A 20,116-nucleotide genomic window follows, 5' to 3' on the forward strand; every position below is an offset into this window, starting at 1 on the left:
TCCCTCTTTCCTCCCTAGGTATCCAGAGGGTATAGATAGATACACAGGTCCCCCTCTAGAGTAATGTTTTACTTACATTTCCTTTAAGTTCACTGTAAATCATGTATTATGGCCGGTTTACCAGATGTACACGTCTAATGTATGCCGTCCAGAGCAGGTTTAATCAGCACAGCTCTCTACACTTATCCTGTATCCTTCTATTCCCTGATATATTGTTGGTTTGGAACATTCTCCCTCTTTTTCACAAGACCACCGTCCACATATTGACTATGCTCCCTTCATTTGAATGCAATGGCTTTTGATTCCTTGTTTATCTCGAGTTATAATGCAGATAATTGAGATTATCTAAAATTAGTCTTTAGACCTAATTTCCCTCTTTAATCTATCTCACCCTAAAACCACAGTACCACAGACTGGCCCCTGAACAGATTCCACAACAGATTGACAAAACAATTCATTTCTACTACTAATGATGTTAATTTGTTTTTCCAACATGCCATCCTCATCCTAATCAGCCCATTACAGTGGAATTGTTTTTTTGTTTAGTTTTTTGGGGCTGATGTTTTTTTGGGGCGGGGGGATTCTGACTCTTCAAACAGATGAAAAAACAGCTGTCAAAACCAGCTCATCCCCCTGTTATTCTTGTTTTTTTATGTTTATTTTGTTTGTACTGCTGTGTGCCTTCCCATCCTCCAATTTAATTAAAACAAATAATATGATAAAAAAATATGAAATAATATTTAAAGCCGAAGGATTTCAAAGAAACTTTGAACCTGGAGCTAATCCCCTTACTGCTGGTGGTCTGACTGTGTTAGCTGTACTGGTTCATCTAGAAAGTGTGGATGCGTTTCAGCCATTGATTGGATTAGGTGAGTTTTAATATTTGAGTTTATTATCTAATATAATACCTGGGAGAAATCAAATAGAATGGAATCACAATAATACAGATGGCCACTCACTGGCTGACTCCCTGGCTGGCTGAAAGGAGAGGAGAGCAGAGTGGTCAGAGCTAAGAGTTCAGCCTGGCCACAGGAGAGGCAGGACTCAAATAACTGGGTCCACACGCACAAACACACACACAAACACACACATACGCTGAGTGAACGGGTGCAGGGCGTCATTGATTGATTAGCATAGGGAGAATGGCTGGGCTCCTTTTGACAACCCAAGATTAGGGCTCAGCCCAGGGCTTAAATTGCTTACCTTCCTCTGGCTAAGGAAGGCTCGGCTTTCAAAATACAGGTCTGTCACCTGGATCCAACGCTGTCTACTTGGGGAATGATAATGCATATAAACAATTAAGGAGGAGAGAGGGAGGCTGGAGGAGAGAGAGATGGAAATAAAATGAGAGAAGGGGAGATAGATAGGGAGGGAGAAAAATAGATGGTGGGATGGAGAAAGAGTGGATGAATCCCTTGACTAATAGGTTATTGTAAACTATGCGCTGTTGAAAATGGTGTTTTACCAGAATAAAAGTAAGCTACCAGAGACACAACTCTCCTCTGGCTATAGCCTACCTGCTGAAAGGGGCTTGCAATAGATTTGATTTTGATTGTTTAAATCAAACTTTATTTGTCACATGCGCCGAATACAGCAAGTGTAGACTTTACCGTGAAATGCTTACTTACAAGCCCTTAACCAACAGTGCAGTTCAAGAAGAGTTAAGAAAATATTTACCAAATAAACTAAAGTAAAAAATAATAAAAAGTAACACAATAAAATAACAATAACGAGGCTGTATACAGTCGGTGCCGGTACCGAGTCAGTGTGCAGGGGTACAGGTTACTTGAGGTAATTTGTACAGGGTAGGGTTGAAGTGACTATGCATAGATAATAAACAATGAGTAGCAGCAGTGTACAAACACACTTCCTGCTTTAGTGTTTTCTTGTAAGCAGGAATCAGGAGGATAGAATTATGGTCAGATTTGCCAAATGTCGGGCTTGTATGCATCTCTGTGTGTGGAGTAAAGGTGGTATAGAGTTTTTTTGGTCCTCTGGTTGCACATGTGACATGCTGGTAAAAATTTGGTAAAACCAATTTAAGTTTGCCTGCATTAAAGTCCCCGGCCACTAGGAGCGTCGCTTCTAGGTGAACATTTTCTTGTTTGCTTATGGCGTTATAGAGTTGGTTGAGTGCGCTCTTAGTGCCAGCATCAGTCTGTGGTGGTAAATAGATGGCTACAAATAATATAGATGAGAACTCTCTTGGTAGATAGTGTGGTCTACAGCTTATCATAAGGTACTCAGATGAGCAATACCTTGAGACTTCTTTAAAGGTTCACCATCCTCAATAGTTTTGGTAGTTTTGCTTTGAACAATCAGAGTGTACAAAACATTAAGAACACCTGTTCTTTCCATGACATAGACTGACCAGGTGAATCCAGGTGACAGCTATGATCCCTTATTGATGTCACCGGTTAAATACACTTCAATCAGTGTAGATGAAGGGGAGAAGACAGGATAAAAAAAGGATTTTCAAGCCTTGAGACAATTGAGACATGGATTGTGTATGTGTGCCATTCAGAGGGAGAATGGGCAAGACAAAATATTGAAGTGCCTTTGAACTGGGAATGGTAGTAGGTACCAGGCGCACCGGTTTGAGTGTGTCAAAAACTGCAACACTGCTGGGTTTTTCACATCAACAGTTTCCTGTGTGTATCAAGAATGGTCCACTACCCAAAGGACATCCAGCCAACAGCATCCCTGTGGAACGCTTTGACACCTTGTAGTCCATGACCTGACAAATTGAGTCTGTTCTGAGGGTAAAAGGGGGTGCAACTCAATATTAGGGAGATGTTCTTAATGTTTTGTACACTCAGTGTGTATTGTACATATACATATATACATACAGTGGGGTCCGAAATGATTGACACCCTTAAAGATGTGCAATATATAATACTGAGCTATATTGTATGCTCCAAAAAATTGGGAAGTTATATTATTTAATACTAATACAATTGGTCAGAGAAAGAGATTTTGTTTAAGTAATAGCACATTTTCTCAAAAAGGTAGGGGTCAAAATTATTGACACCCCTAAGGATTCTTATAAATATAGTAGTCAAAAGTTTTTAGTATTTGGTCTCATGTTCCTAGCTTGCAATGACTACATCAAGCTTGTGACTTGCAGTTCGTACCATGATTACCATGATTATGGATAATCCTGAATGAAACGTGAATAATGATGTGACAAAGGTACAGAGGGTCAAATATCATACCCCAAAGACATGCTAACCTCCCCTGTTATTGGTAATGCTGAGAGGTTAGCATGTCTTGGAGGTATGATCTTTGGCCCTCTGTAACTTTCTCACTCATCATTATTCATCCATTTTAATACCCCATTGTAAAACAATAAAATGTGAAGAAATCCAAGGGGTTTAGTCTTTCTAAATGCACTGTAAAATAATATAATTTACCATTTTTTTTTTGCATACAGTATAACTCAGTATTTGTATTTATTATTTATTTTATGAATTCATTATTACTCATATTTATTAAGGGTGTCGATAATTTCAGACTCCACTGAACATACAGTGCTAAAACATATTCACATTCCCTTGACCTTTTCCACATTTTGTTGTTACAGCCTGAATTTAAAATGTATTAAATGTAGATTTTGTGTCACTGGCCTACACACAATACCCCATAATGTGAAAGTGGAATTATGTTTTTACAAATGTATTCAAATTCATTAAAAGCTGAAATGTCTTGGGTCAATAAGTATTTGACCCCTTTGTCATGGCAAGCCTGAACAAGTTCAGGAGTAAAAATGTGCCCAACAAGTCACATAATAAGTTGCATGGACTCACTCTGTGTGCAATAATAGTTGTTATATGACTATCTCATCTCTGTACTCCACACATTTATCTGTAAGGTCCCTCAGTCGAGCAGTGCATTTCAAACACAGGTTCAACCACAAAGACCAGGGAGGTTTTCTAATGTCTCACAAAGAAGGGCACTTATTGGTAGATGGGTAAAACAAAAAGCAGACATTGAATATCCCTTTGAGCATGATGAAGTTATTAATTACACTTTGGATGGTGTATCAATATGCCCAGTCACTGCAAAGATACAGGTGCCCTTTCTAACTCGGTTGCTGGAGAGGAAGGAAAACACTCTGGGATTTCACCATGAGGCCAATGTTGACTTTAAAACAGTTACAGAGTTGAATGGCTGTGATAGGAGAAAACTGAGGATGGATCATCAACATTGTAGTTACTCCACAATAATAACCTAAATGTCAGAGTGAAAAGAAGGAAGCCTGTACAGAATTACAAATATTTTTAAATATGCATCCTGTTTGCAATAAGCACTAAATTAAAACTGCAAAAATTGTGGCAAAAAAATTCACTTTATACTGTATCCTGAATACAAAGCGTTGTGTTTGGGGCAAATCCAACACAAGAATAATGTGCAAATATGCAAATATTGTAATAATCCAGGTATGCAAAGCTCTTAGAGACTTACCCAGTAAGACTCACATCTGTGCCAAAGGTGATTCTAACATCTTTTGACTCAGGGCTGTGAAAACTTATGTCAATTAGATATTTCTGTATTTCATTTTCTAGAAATGTGCAAAAAAAAATGAAAACATGTTTTCACTTTGTTATTATAGGGTATTGTGTGATGATGGGAGATATTTAAATATATGTAATCCATTTTGAATTCAGGCTGTAACCCAACAAAATGTGTAATACGTCAAAGGGTATGAATACTTTCTGAAGACACGGTACATACACACACACTGTGTAAAGTGTCTGTCTTTGTGAACAACTTAACTTAACTGTACATAACTATGTAAGGGATTATACAGTAAAGCTACTTGAAGCTACTTGAAGATTTCCAATACGTTGTACATAATACATGAGTCCCTTTCTGTTATGACATGGACTCCTCTTGAACCTCTGGGGGCAGTATTTCATTTTTGGATGAAAAACGTTCCCGTTTTAAGCGCAATATTTTGTCACGAAAAGATGCTCGACTATGCATATAATTGACAGCTTTGGAAAGAAAACACTCTGACGTTTCCAAATCTGCAAAGATATTGTCTGTGAGTGCCCCAGAACTGATGCTACAGGCGAAACCAAGATGAAACTTCAAACAGGAAATGAGCAACATTTCTGAGGCGCTGTTTTCCATTGTCTCCTTATATGGCTGTGAATGCGACAGGAATGAGCTTACACTTTCTGCCGTTTCCCCAAGGTGTCAGCAGCATTGTGACGTATTTGTAGGCATATCATTGGAAGATTGACCATAAGAGACTACATTTACCAGGTGTCCTGCGTCGAAATTGGTGCGCAAACGCCAGGTGCAACTATTTTTCCATTTGATAGAGAGGAGAAACCAGACTTCCACGAACGTTATATCATCGAAGAGATATGTGAAAAACACCTTGAGGATTGATTCTAAACGTTTGCCATGTTTCAGTCGATATTATGGAGTTAATTTGGAAAAAAGTTTGGCGTTTTGATGAGTGAATTTTCGTTTTTTTTTGGTAGCCAAACGTGATGTACAAAACGGAGCGATTTCTAATACACAAAGAATCTTTTTGGAAAAACTGAACATTTGCTATCTAACAGAGTCTCCTCGTTGAAAATATCCGAAGTTCTTCAAAGGTAAATTATTTTATTTGAATGCTTTTCTTGTTTTTGTGAAAATGTTGACCGCTCAATGCTACGCTAAATGCTACGCTAGCTATCAATACTGTTACACAAATGCTTGTTTTGCTATGGTTGAAAAGCATATTTTGAAAATCTGAGATGACAGTGTTGTTAACAAAAGGCTAAGCTTCAGAGCTAGCATATTTATTTCATTTCATTTGCGATTTTCATGAATAGTTAACGTTGCGTTATGGTACTGAGCTTGAGGCTGTATTCACGATCCCGGATCCGGGATGGCTAGTATCAAGAGGTGTTAATGTAAACAACGTGTTGAAACTTTGTTGCTCCTTTTGCTGAAACAAGCAACAAAGTATTTCGTTGCCTAGGCTTCCCACAATGCAGTAGCAGCACACATAGAAATGTAATGAATAGAACGACCTTGGGCCCTCTATTCTCTGGCAACTTGAAGGTCTTCACTATTTACCACAGCCACAAAGTCTCTAATTTCTAAAAATGTATCTTATTAAAATGTTATTTTAGATCTAACTTTTACCATAACCTTAACCATACTGCTAACCTTAAATTAAGACCAAGAAGCCAATTTTGACTTTGTGGCTGTGCTATCTAGTGGAAACCCAATTTGACTGGTAAAGTAATTGCAATGCAATAGTTTCCATGTTAATGTAGATTGTTCATTCAAATCATGTGGCTCATGTAATGGAATGTATTTTTTGTAATGTCACTTGAGTTGAATCAACAAATCACACTTGCTGCTTTTACTTCCTGTTTTGCTCTTCTGTGTACACTCTCAATGGCCTCCAGTCCACCCATTATGCCATCATTGTCTTAAATGGGGACACCCGTTATATATTCATTTTATGTATATGGCAGCACATGCAGTCAGGAGCGGAGCAGAGGAGAAAATGTGCTTCTAATTATTTGAATATGAATTGTTTGCTATTCGAACGGTTATTACGGAGACCTTGATCATTTGGCTGGCCAATAACCATCATCCAAAATTCCATGACAGTCACAGCCCTAGCAAGCATATACATAAGCAGTTATAAATAATCATTAACCTGATTCAGAAACACACCATTACACACGTAAAGTACAGGTATACTTTTGAAGTACATAGGTTTTTTAATAAATTGATAGACTGTGTATCTCTTTCTCTGTATCTCTCTCTGTCTCTCTCGCTCTCTCTTTCTGTTCTCTCTCTCTCACTGTCTCTTTCTGTGTCTCTCTCTCTTTCTGTCTGTCTCGCTCTCTCTCTCTGTCTGTCTTTTTAGGGTACAGCCCTGGTGTTTGCCCCCACTAGAGGAGACACTCTGGGGGAGTTCTGTCAGCTGGCCGAGGGGACGGGGCTCCAAGTCTGTCGCTATGAGAAGTATGATGAACAGGTGTGGGATCTCCACTTAAAGGTGAGCGAGACGCCTGGTATTGGAGCTAGAGCCCTGTCCGAACCCTGAAGAGAAATGTATTCGGTCCTCCAAACCCTTACAGGGAGGGGTCTCTTGTCGAAAAACATCAAGGGAAGGGTGCTGTCCAAAGTTTATAAAATGTAGGTAGCCCAGGATCTGAGTGTAGTGCTGTAAAGGCCTTGCACATTGAGAAAGAACAAGGGCAGTTGCTATATAATCTTAGTGAAAGAGAGAGCGAGGGAGAGAGAAAGAGGCAGTGTTAAGAGCAGCAGTCAGTGTCCAGCTGGTTAATGGAAGCGCGTGGGCGTGGGCGGCGCCTGGCGCGTGGTGGGCATGAAGGCAGGCACACTGAGTGGCCCATTCAACTGCCTGGAACCGTCAGAATGGACCGGCCTACTGAAGGGTAAAAGGGTCTGTCAACAGGACTCGGTCTTTCTCCTTTCAGGGGTATTGTATCCTACAATGGAGGTCTGGAGTACTGCTGGTTTTCTGTTATACCTGATAATTTATTGCACCCACCTGGTCTCCCAGGTCTAAATCAGTCCCTGATTAGAGCAGTGGAACTGGCTTTGAGGTCCAGACTTGAATTCGAGGTCGCTATTCTATGAGTGATTGAGCTGCAGCCTTTTGAGCTCCCACCATTCTGCTGGGCTGTGGGCGACCAAGGACTGATAATAATAATGTATTGGATTCATTTAGCGCCTTTCTACATACTGAGGTACTCAAAGTGCTTTACATACAGTAGTAAGCGGGAAACTCTCCTCTCTCTGGCAGTCTGTGAGGTTACCTAGGCCATGAGAAAGTCATTTATTCTAATGGTATAAATGGTTCAGTAGAGATTGAATGTGGTTGTGGTTAAAGCTTAAACACACCGGTAGGATTGTCAAACGTTTGCCTGGCAGCAGTACTTAGCATCTCTGAACCTAGTGTCGGCAGTCAATCTCTTTTGTGTTCACACAGCAAAGACGAAGTCGTCAGCCACTAAGCCTTGTTCAAATACTCCAAACCAGAAGGTGGCAGTAGCGTTGTTTGGCAATGCATGTCTGTGTGTGTTGCTTATGGTCTAGATTCCAATGTCAGCTAGCTGCGCTACTGTTGCTATTTTGCAGAAAGCCCTTGTTTATACTAGCCAAATAACTACAGCTAGATAACTACCTAGCAAGATGACGAAGAAACAATTGAATTCACTCTCCATAATCCCATACTGCCAGTGCCACCCCATAGTCAAATGTTTAGCTAGCTAACAAATGTAAGCATATTCACTAGCTATCACAACATAGCTAGCTAGCTTGCTAAGGACACTGCACTAACTTGGGAGTTTATACAGGCAGCTGTTTAATTTAAACTAGCTAATCCATTGTGATGAATTATAATGTCAATACTAGCAACAGTGGTTAGCTAGCTTGAAGGAAGTATTTAGTGTTGTGTGCATGGTGTCTGTGCACTTAGGTAGCTACCATCCCATAACCTGCATTGCATATGAAGTGTGACTAGCTCATCCGTGGATGTATGAATAAAATGCCCACTTTTTGTATTATTTGTTTTTGTTGGCTCCCCCACATGGGGGTTCGTGTTCTCTGATTGGGTGAAAGTCAAGTTGTTGGCCACTGATGAGCATAGTGATTCTACAAGTAGAAACAGTAGGTTTGTTGCTACCGGGTTGGCACGCAGCAGGTACCGCTTTTGTTCTAGCAAGAGAAGGAACGGCCTCCCACTGTGATAAGTACATACCGGAAGTCTATCAGCAGTGAGATTATCGGTGTGTTTCATGCTTTAGACAGTTAAGGTTTGTTGTCTTTGTCCCTATGGCGTCATGACATCTATAAATTATATAGACCGACGAGGTAACAGACAGACCTACTAGGTAATAGACAGACAGACAGTGGAATATAAAGTGGCACTTAGAAGCCCATTAGTCAGGGGATTAGCCAGCAGGGTGGGGCGGGGTCAGGTTTCTCTCCAATTAGCAGCCTGGTCCTGGGACTGACCTCTAGGTGGAACTTGAGTCAGGGTTCAGCAGTTAGGATGGGAAGATGCAACATTACAGAATGTTCAGGTAATGACCATGTTGTCAGGTGGGATGGTATAGTTAGTATAGCAGGCAGCCGGTATCAGGCAGGTCCCCCGTGATCTAAGTCAGTATTCGACGTTCATCCATATCTGAGGAAGTCAGGAGATGATGTGTGACAGGCCACTAGGGGCAACAGTGAGCGCTTTTACCTTCAAGCAATGGACGGGGATGGTGGATGGGCATAAGCATCTGCCTCTGGTTCCAAAAGTGTTCGAATCCAATAATTAAGTTGTTTTTAATATTTTTGTTTTAAGCCTATCCAAAACCTTAACCCTTATTTTAATGCCTAACCTTAACAATTCTGAGTGAGTTAATTACTAAACTTAACCTTGAAACGAACACTTCAAAATTTGAGATTCATAGCAACTTCGAAACATGGATGAATGTCTAATTCTGACATGAGACTGAGAGCTTGTTGGCCAGTATATAGGGTGCCTCCCTTCATAACGTGACACAGTATTTACAGTACCAGTCAAAAGTTTGGACACAGCTACTCATTCAAGGGTTTTTCTTTATTTTTTAAATTGTTCTACATTGTAAACTATGAAATAACACATATGGAATCATGTAGTAACCCCAAAAAGTGTTAAACAAATCAAAATATATTTTAGATTTTAGATTCTTCCATAGCCACCCTTTGCCTTGATGACAGCTTTGCACACTCTTGGCATTCTGTCAACCAGCTTCACCTGGAATGCTTTTCCAACAGTCTTGAAACAGTTCCCACATATGCTGAGCACTTGTTGAATGATTTTCCTTCACTCTGCGGTCCAACTCACCCGAAACCATATCAATTGAGTTGAGGTCGTAAGATTGTGGAGGCCAGGTCACTCTCCTTCTTGGTAAAATAGCCCTTACACAGCCTGGAGGTGTGTTGGGTAATTTTCCTGTTGAAAAACAAATCATTGCCCCAATAAGCGCAAACCAGATGGGATGGCGTATCGCTGCAGAATGCTGTGGTAGCCATGCTGGTTAAGTGTGCCTTGAATTCTAAATAAATCACTGACAGTGTCACTAGCAAAGTACCCCCACACCATCACACCTCCTCCATGCTTCACGGTAGGAACCACACATGCAGAGATCATCCGTTCACCTACTCTGCCTCTCACAAAGACACAGCGGTTGGAACCAAAAATCTAAATATCGGACTCATCAGGCAAAATTACAGATTTCCACCGGTCTAATGTCCATTGCTAGTGATTCTTGGCCCAAGCAAGTCTCTTCTTCTAATTGGTGTCCTTTAGTAGTGGTTTCTTTGCAGCAATTTGACCATGAAGGCCTGATTCTCCTCTGAACAGTTTATATTGAGATGTGTCTGTTACTTGAACTCGGTGAAGCATTTATTTGGGCTACAATCTGAGGTGCGGAGTATAAATTCATTGAAGTTACTCTAATGAACTTGTCCTTTGCGCTAGAGGTAACTATGGGTCTTCCTTTCCTGTGGCGGTCCTCATGAGAACCAGTTTCATCATAGAGTTAGATGGTTTTTGCGACTGCACTTGAAGTAACGTTCAAAGTTCTTGAAATGTTCCGTATTGACTGACCTTCTCTTTGCTTATTTGAGCTGTTCTTTCCATAATATGATCTTGGTCTTTTACCAAATAGGGATATCTTCTGTATACCACCCCTACCTTGTCACAACACAACTGATTGGCTCAATTGCATTAAGAAGGAAAGAAATTCCACAAATTAATTTTTAACAAGGCACACCTGTTAATTGAAATGCATTCCACGTGACTACCTCACGAAGCTGGTTGAGAGAATTCCAAGTGTGCAAAGCTGTCATCAAGGCAAAGGGTGGCTGCTTTGAAGAATCTCAAATATATTTTGATTTGTTTAACACCTTTTTGGTTACTGTATGATTCCATGTGTGTTATTTTATAGATTTGATGTCTTCACTATTATTCTACAATGTAGAAAATATTTAAAATAAAGATAAACCCTTGCATTAGTAGGTGTGTCTAAACTTTGGACCGGTACTGTACATTGAATGTCCTCTATTAGCCAGTAGATTCTCAGGTGCCAAGGAACTCTTAACACACACACACACACACACACACACACACACACACACACACACACACACACACACACACACACACACACACACACACACACACTGTCTCTCTCTCCACCACCTCCTCTTCATTGTGCCCTTGATGTACCTGAAGTCTGCTGGGGTCTTTGTTGGAGCCAGACCACCTACGGTGTCTCTGTGTAGATAATGATGGGAGACCAGAGGGGGCGGGATAGCTGAGTCAAGTGTCCCACTCCCATGGTCTTTGTGCAATTACACAGAGGTGTGTGTGTTTCTCTGTCTGTCTGTGTGTGTGCATGCATGTGTGCGTGCGTGCATCATAAGGCCAATGCACACACACACAGGGTCAGCTGCTGTGTGTGGATATAGCGGCAGGCTGAAGTGGCCTCATCATATCAGAAAGTGATTAATTCTCCTTTGCTTATCTTCTGATGAACATTCTGCCCCCTGTGTGTCAGCTGATATATGTGCACGCAGGACACACACCACATACACCACTAAGACTTCTATCACACCCAGCAGATGACTTCAACATGCACGCACGCACACACAAACACCATAAGATACACAGCCTACAGGAAAGAGGTGGTCAGAGAGTTAGCAGTGTGGTGCCTGGACAACAACCTCTCCCTCAAAGTTAGTAAGAGCAAGGAGCTGTTGTCGACTATAGGAGAAAAGGGGAGAGCAGCGACGGGACTGTAGTGGAGCAGGTCGAGAGCTTCACGTTCCTTGTAGTGGAGCAGGTCGAGAGCTTCACGTTCCTTGTAGTGGAGCAGGTCGAGAGCTTCACGTTCCTTGTAGTGTAGCAGGTCGAGAGCTTCACGTTCCTTGTAGTGGAGCAGGTCGAGAGCTTCACGTTCCTTGTAGTGGAGCAGGTCGAGAGCTTCACGTTCCTTGTAGTGGAGCAGGTCGAGAGCTTCACGTTCCTTGTAGTGTAGCAGGTCGAGAGCTTCACGTTCCTTGTAGTGGAGCAGGTCGAGAGCTTCACGTTCCTTGTAGTGGAGCAGGTCGAGAACTTCACGTTCCTTGTAGTGGAGCAGGTCGAGAGCTTCACGTTCCTTGTAGTGGAGCAGGTCGAGAGCTTCACGTTCCTTGTAGTGGAGCAGGTCGAGAGCTTCACGTTCCTTGTAGTGTAGCAGGTCGAGAGCTTCACGTTCCTTGTAGTGGAGCAGGTCGAGAGCTTCACGTTCCTTGTAGTGGAGCAGGTCGAGAGCTTCACGTTCCTTGTAGTGGAGCAGGTCGAGAGCTTCACGTTCCTTGTAGTGGAGCAGGTCGAGAGCTTCACATTCCTTGGCGTCCACATCACTAATGACTTAACATGGTCCACACCCAGCCACACAGTCAAGAAAAGGACACGACAGCTCTTCTTCTCCCTCAGGAGGCTGGAAATATTTGGCTTTGGGCCTCAGATCCTCCAAAGGTTCTACAGCTGCACCATAGAGAGCATCTTGACTGGCTGCATCACCGCCTGGTATGGAAAATGCATTACCTTAATCTGCAAAGCGCTACAGAGAGTGGTGCGGACGGCCCAGTACATCACTGAGACTGAGATCCCTGACATCCAGGACCTCTATGTCAGGCAGTGTCAGAGGAAGGCCTGAAAAATTGTCAAAGATTCCAGCCACCCAAGTCACACTGTTCACTCTGCTATCGTCCGGCAAACGGTACCAGAGCATCGGCTCTCGGAACAACAGCTTCTACCCCAAGCCATAAGACTGCTAAATAGCCAGGCTGCTAAATAGTCAATTAATTGTACCCAAACTATCTGTTCTGTTTCTATCTTGCACTGACCCTATGTACACTCACTAGACTATATATACACACTCATTCACATACACTACATATGAACACACACACACACACAACACACACACACATACTGACACAACACAAACACACACATACATACATTTTGCAGACACACACACTTTTACACTCATCATTTGCTGCTGTTCCTCTGTTCTTTATTTTATTCATATTATTGTCTATCCTGATGCCTAGTCACTTTACCCTGCCTTCATGTACATATCTACCTTAAATACCTTATTATTCTCTATCCTGATGCCTAGTCACTTTACCCTGCCTTCATGTACATATCTACCTCAAATACCTTATTATTATCTATGCTGATGCCTAGTCACTTTACCCTGCCTTCATGTACAGATCTACCTCAAATACCTTATTATTATCTATCCTGATGTCTAGTCACTTTACCCTGTCTTCATGTACATATCTACCTCAAATACCTTATTATTATCTATCCTGATGCCTAGTCACTTTACCCTGTCTTCATGTACATATCTACCTCAAATACCTTATTATTATCTATCCTGATGCCTAGTCACTTTACCCTGTCTTCATGTACATATCTACCTTAAATACCTTATTATTATCTATCCTGATGCCTAGTCACTTTACCCTGTCTTCATGTACAGATCTACCTCAAATACCTTATTATTATCTATCCTGATGCCTAGTCACTTTACCCTGCCTTTATGTACATATCTACCTCAAAAACCTCATACCCTGCACTCTGTATAAAGCCCATTCTAGTGTATTTTATTGTGTTAGTTATTTTATTACAATTGTTTAACTCTGCATCGTATTCGGCGCATGTGACAAGTAACATTTGATCTGATTTTTGAACACTTGCTTCCAATCTGCTACGATGTCAAGTCCGATCAGGTGGTCTAATATGATGCACTAAGAAATGGGATGGTCCCTCAAATCACTATACACTAATACCAAGACCAAAATATATGCAGTCTTAAACTCTGCCAAATACTCCACTCTCAGACCTGAGTTTATAGAAAATGCACTGAGCTGTGTGGCAGAGTTTTACGGAGGTGAATGTTGTGGACGTAAGATATGGGTGTTAGCGGTGGGAAATGTGTGCGTATGAGTGTTGCTGTTAAAATTCTTTAAGAACCGTTCTCTAAGACCCCAAAGACCCTCAAATCTGCAATCCCCCCTTGTGCATGCACACCCACACACACCCGCCCCCCTGCAGCAGGCCTTCCCTTGTCTCTCCAGGATGAGCCGGTCTCACCAGTGTGGAGCAGGGAGACGGCTTCTTTTTAGCAGGGCTGCGTGTTATCCTCTTATCCCCACTGTTCTGGAATAGAGCGCGACCAGCTGGAGGACTGTAAGGGGCCTGATAATGTGATCTATTTTCTGCCCGCCGTCTTAATCTTGTTACTCAAATGGTTGTGAAGAGAGTCATGAATTTAAATTTTGCCCCCCACGCGTTAACCCCTCTGTGTCCATATCCCTCTTTTCCTCTCTCTCCCTCTCTCCCAGCTGCCTATAAGCGAACAACCCCACCCCACCCACACGTCTCCTTCCCCTTTCTCTCTATCCACCCCATCCCTCGCTCTCCGTTACCCAATCCCACGAGAGACCCCAGATGTCCGGTTCATCCTCCTCTCTCCCAGGAGCGCCTTCTCCTCCCATTTCTCTCTGTCTCTCTCTCTCTCGCTCTCTCTCTCTCTGTCTCTGCGAAAAGCTAAGGGAGGAATGAGGGAGGGATAGACAAGGACAGAGGGAGAAAAAAGCAGGGCGAAAGTGGCAATGAAATAAATGACTTGCATCTTGGCAGCGGCGCGATTAAAACGTAAGTCCCGATTTATCCAGCCACCCATGAAGCTGATTAGCAGTCTGTGATCAGGAGGAACAGCTTTGCTTGTTAAACTTTTCACCTCTGCGAGCTCGCCAGGGTTTTTTCCTCCACCCCGCCCCCCAACCACACCAACCCCACCATCCCCCTTCCAGGCCAGATTTGAATGTGAATGCGGCCGTCCGTCCTTTGCAGTTGGGCTTAGTGTTGGGAGGCTGGCCTTCCCCGCATACAGGCGGGTCACGGGTTCAACCACCGGCCGGTTACGTGGAGGGGTGTGCAGAGAGATAACGCACATCAAGGACACGAGAAGGGGGGGGGGGGTCTTATCTGTCCTCTCAAAAGCCAGGAGAGGGAGACTGAGACTGAGAGGGAGAGAGGGGATATGTCTGCTGAAAGTAGCTGGTTGTTTTAGTTGTTTTGGTTGGTACCACTGGGTCCCAAGTGAGAGGAGGGCTGGGAGATCTGGAGGAGGAGTACTGTCTGCGATGCATCTGTGTCTGTGATATACAGTTTTGGGCCTTGGCGCTATCACGAACACCACTACTTCCTTTAATGAGACATGCATTATATACAAGTAGTAAAAGTAACAAAGATGTCATAAATGAGTCTATCAGAGGCCACTTATTTTTTTCATTTTCTCTTATTCTCTGAATCTGTCGACGGGTTTCTGTTTGTGAGGGAGTTGATTTATATAAACGGATTTCACATTTTGTACAAAACTCACTTTCCTAAGTCCTGGCGTGGTGCAGACACCAATCAGCGATCTGATTGGCTGGGAAAGAGCCCGGCTCCTAGACCCTCAGTGCCAAGTCAGCCGAGGTGGGCACTGGTCACCACCGGGACTTAGCCCATAGAGAGACTGTAGCTTATTGTGTAGCTCATTGTGGGCATGGAGAAGCAGTATCCTAGGGGGCATACTGTACATGTTGCACTCAGTCCCTTTGTAACTGAGAGAAGTGTGAGATAAGTACCTGGGAGAGAGTCACTAGACTGATCCACTGTTTAAGAGAAGTCAGCTGGTAGTATCTGGGCCAGTTAGTATCATCTGAAGCAGCAAACTTCTTCCACCCCCTCTGACCTCATCCTAACCTGAAACTCCTGTGGTGTATTCACTAGGAACCAAACGGAACAAAACGGCAGGGACGAGATCTACCAGAATTCTTTCCAATAGAAACTCTAGTTTTCCTTGCAAAACGCAACTGTTTCCGACAGTTTGGACTAATGATTACGTGTGTGTTTCAGATGCAGATTGGAGGGAAGGAGGCATATGATGACAACATCCACTACCCTCTCCTCATCACCCTGACCCGAGGAGCCAGCCCCACCCATCTTCATCACCTCTGAGACCCGGCTCACCATCTTCCCCTTGCTGCCCAGCCTCTTGCCAATCAGACTCCCAGGGTTAGAGTTAGGCCGTCTAGCTTCCTGGCAGTCCTGCACACCAGTACATATGCCACTGTGTCCCTGGCTCACATAGGGGTCGCGGTTGATGAGATACAAGCTTGGGGATGAATTGTTTGATTTGTTTCCACTATATATTTCTTGTATTAACTCCACTCACTGTGGTGAGTACAGTATTACTATTACATAACATTACAGAATAGTTTTTTCTTGACTTTTGGAAGTTTTGTGGCAACGCTTTGAAGAGTGTGTGTGTGTGTTGTGATGATGACATGTTGTGTGTGGCTGAATCGGTCTCTGATCACTTGCGACCTTGTTACTGTGCAATACAACAATGTGCGATGTGCAAAACCGAATGGTGGAGATTTCAGGTTTCCCTCGCAGCCTCAATGAACTGTCAACACTGAGAGGGCTGAAGCATACATAGAATCAGTAGATAATGTTCTGATGCGCTAACCAAGTAGTATGCCAACAACGTTTATGTATATGAGCATACCGGACAGTATCTTTCACTAAAAGTCTATGATGAACTTTTAATTTATTAATCAACAGGGTTCAGGTCACTTCGATCCATGCCCAGTACCCATCTGAACAAGTGTTTCTGAGTGCATATCAAACTGAAAATGTTCATCTGATTTGTCATCTATGCTCTGCAGAAGTATCTTAAACCAAAGGTTCCATGGCAGGGTTCCACAGAGTTGAATGGCGATATGTGGTTCACTGTGAAAAGTGCTTCTCAGCCAATACCTCTCAGGTTGAGTTTCCCAAAAGCTTCGTAGGACCCAGATCTTTAGACCATTGCCTACAAAGCTTCCAATTGCCTCCAATGGATTTTCGGAGATCTTAATGCTGCGAAGCTTTTAAGAAACTCACACCTGGTCTCTTGCTCAATGCGCTCAGCTCTATAAGCCAAGACCTTCTACACTGTCTCCAGCTGAAACTGTGTTACTGTGAGATTAACATGAACAACATGATTCCACAAACTCACTGCTATATTTGACGTTTGTCCATAAAACGCAAACATCAAGTATTATTTATACCCACCACTCAGCATTATGGTCTTCAGCTGACTCTGGTCTACCGACGCTGTGCTCTTTACATCCACCAACCTGTACTCTAACCACTATTGTATTAGACATGGATGGATTGTTTTATTAGAGTCTCAGGTGGTTTTAATAACTGTACACTAAAAACATACTGCTATACATTACAGTCCTCTACTTTTAGAACTAATGTTCTGTTCTGTTTTAATAATAATACCCTCCGAAAATAACATTGTCGTAGTTGTGATATAAAAGTTTTAACCCTTTTTGGACCCCAGGAAGAGTTAATGGGGATCCTAATAAATACAAAAGAACATGTCAAAATTGTATTATTTTATCAAATGTGGTTGACTTGATTTCAACACATTTCACCTTGATCTCCTATTATGGGCCTGTATAATTCCCTCCTTTCAGATGCTTGGATCAGTTGAAATGATACTCAACTCATACAATAACATTCTCTGCAGATCGTCGTCATCCTTCTTGGTTTTCTCAGACAGTGGTCCCTGCTCTCTAAGCCGCTCCCAGACAGGGTGCTGTTTTCAGTGCAGGCCACAGCCCTTCTCCAGACTACTCCTCCACAAAAATAATAGAGAGAGGGGAGGGAGGGCAGCATAGAACAGCTAATCCTGAGGGCTGTGCTGGTCAGGCCGGTGCTGGGCTGCAGGGGTAGGGGGAATACAGGGGAGGGGCAAGCGAGCCCCCCTCGATCTCTCTTTTGATATTTTGAACAGGACTGTTCTCTCCTCCCCACGCTCTGCCAGAGAGGAGCAGAGAGAGAGGAGCAGAGAGAGAGAGAGACTGGGAGAGCTCCCTGCTCAACACAAGGGCCCCATTAACTTGACCACTTGCCCTTTGCACACAAAGCCTGGGACGGCCCCCTGCCCCTCCCACCCAATTATGTGTGATTAGGCTCAGTGTGCTATGTCAAGATGCAGGAGGGTGGGAGAGAGAGCTCTGTTAAGGACATCGAGATAGGCATCTGTTTAGGCCTGTCAAATTAAAGTTTATTGGTCGCGTTCACAGATTTGCAGGTGCAGTGAAATGCTTGTGTTTCTAGCTCCAACAGTGCAGTAATACCTAGCAATACGAAACAATACACACATAATCCCCCCCAAAATTATAAATAAATTAAGATACATCAGAACGAGCAATGTCAGAGTCCGCAATATATCATTGGAGGCTCCTCAGAGAAGGAATGGGGTGACCATCCTCAGTGAATTTCAGAAGAAAAATAAATTGTGAAACACTAAAAAAGTTTACCTTTTTAGATGAAACTATATTAAATATATTCACGTCACCAAATAATTGATAAAAATGAAGTTCTACAGTAGCCTCAACAGCACTCTGTCGGGTAGCATCATGGTGTAGCCGAAGGACAGCTAGTTTCTGTCCTCCTCTGGGTACATTGACTTCAACACAAAACCTAGGAGGCTCATGGTTCTCACCCCCTTCCATAGACTTACACAGTAATTATGACAACTTCCAGAGGATGTCCTCCAACCTAGCTCTTGCAGCTAAACTGACATGTTGTCCACCCAGTCAAGGGATCAGAGAATGAATCTAGTAGTGAAAGCATAAGCTACAGCTAGATAGCACTGAAGTGCATACAATGTGGTTGACACAAAGAAAGAGAAAGACAGTAGTTCAAATTGTATTTGTCACATGTGCTGAATACGACAGTGAAATGCTTACATACAAGCCCTTAACCAACCATGCAGTTTTAAGAAAATACAAAACAAAAAAAGTAAGAGATAAGGATAAAAAAAATAACTAAAGAGCAGCAGTAAATAACAATAGCGGGGCTATATACAGGGGGTACCGGTACAGAGTCAATGTGCAGGGGCACTGGTGTTGAGGTAATTGAGGTAATATGTACATGTAGGTAGAGTTATTAAAGTGAATATGCTTAGATAACAGAGTAGTAGAAGAGGGTGGGGGTTAATGCAAATAGTCTGGGTAGCCATTTGACAAGATGTTCAGGAGTCTTATGGCTTGGGGGTAGAAGCTGTTTAGAAGCCTATTGGACCTAGACTTGGCGCTCCAGTACTGCTGGCCGTGCGGTAGCAGAGAGAACAGTCTATGACTAGGGTGGCTGGAGTCATTGACAATTTGTAGGGCCTTCCTCTGACACCGCCTGGTATAGAGGTCCTGGATGGCAGGAAGCTTGGCCCCAGTGATGTACTGGGCCACACACACTACCCTCTGTAGTGCCTTGCGGTCGGAGGCAGAACAGTTGCCATACCAGGCAGTGCTCAATCCGTCAGGATGCTCTCAATGGTGCAGCTGTAAAACCTTTTGAGGATCTGAGAACCCATGTCAAATCTTTTCATTCTCCTCATGGGGAATAGGTTTTGTCGTGCACTCTTCAGGAAGGTCTTGGTGTGCTTGGATCATGTTTGTTTTTTGGTGATGTGGACGCCAAGGAACTTGAAGCTCTCAACCTGCTCCACTACAGCCCCGTTGATGAGAATGGGGGCGTGCTCAGTCCTCCTTTTCCTGTAGTCCACAATCATCTCCTTTGTCTTGATCACGTTGAGGGAGAAGTGAAAATTAAGACGACTCCTGGTATATGTCAGTTACGTTTATGGAGGGTCAATTAAGAAAGACATCCTCTTCTGGAAACCAGGACAACAGGAGAGGATATTTTTAAAGTACTGGACAGCTTTGTGACATCAAATGGACTTTGGTGGTCAAGATGTGTTGGTATCTGTACTGATGGCACAAAAGCCATGACAGGGAGACATAGTGGAGTGGTAACGCTCATGCAAGCAGTTGCTCCCGACGCCACTTGGTTACACTGCAGCATCCACCGAGAGGCCAAGGGAATGCCTGACAGCTTGAAAGACGTTTTGGACACGACAGTGAAAATTGTTAACTTTGTTAAAGCAAGGCCCCTGAACTCTTGTGTATTTTCTGCATT

The 20,116-nt window shown here is 42.9% G+C and overlaps 1 protein-coding gene across 2 annotated transcripts in view; it reads left to right on the top strand.

Annotated features, from left to right (window-relative positions):
• The window catches only part of LOC139375679 (calmodulin-lysine N-methyltransferase), a 187,317-nt gene extending 169,813 nt beyond the window's left edge, over positions 1-17,504 (top strand). The window contains exons 10-12 of one of the 2 annotated variants that reach the window (XM_071117484.1): positions 5,577-5,612; positions 6,890-7,021; positions 15,992-17,504. In XM_071117484.1, coding sequence (XP_070973585.1) covers positions 5,577-5,612; positions 6,890-7,021; positions 15,992-16,093 — 270 coding nt within the window. In that variant the 3' untranslated portion in view covers positions 16,094-17,504. The remainder of the gene's footprint in view (positions 1-5,576; positions 5,613-6,889; positions 7,022-15,991) is intronic. The other variant, XM_071117485.1, reaches the window with a different exon arrangement.
• The last annotated feature ends 2,612 nt before the right edge of the window (positions 17,505-20,116 follow it).

This window comes from Oncorhynchus clarkii, chromosome 20 (genome assembly GCF_045791955.1).
Source record: "Oncorhynchus clarkii lewisi isolate Uvic-CL-2024 chromosome 20, UVic_Ocla_1.0, whole genome shotgun sequence".
NCBI lineage: Eukaryota > Metazoa > Chordata > Actinopteri > Salmoniformes > Salmonidae > Oncorhynchus > Oncorhynchus clarkii.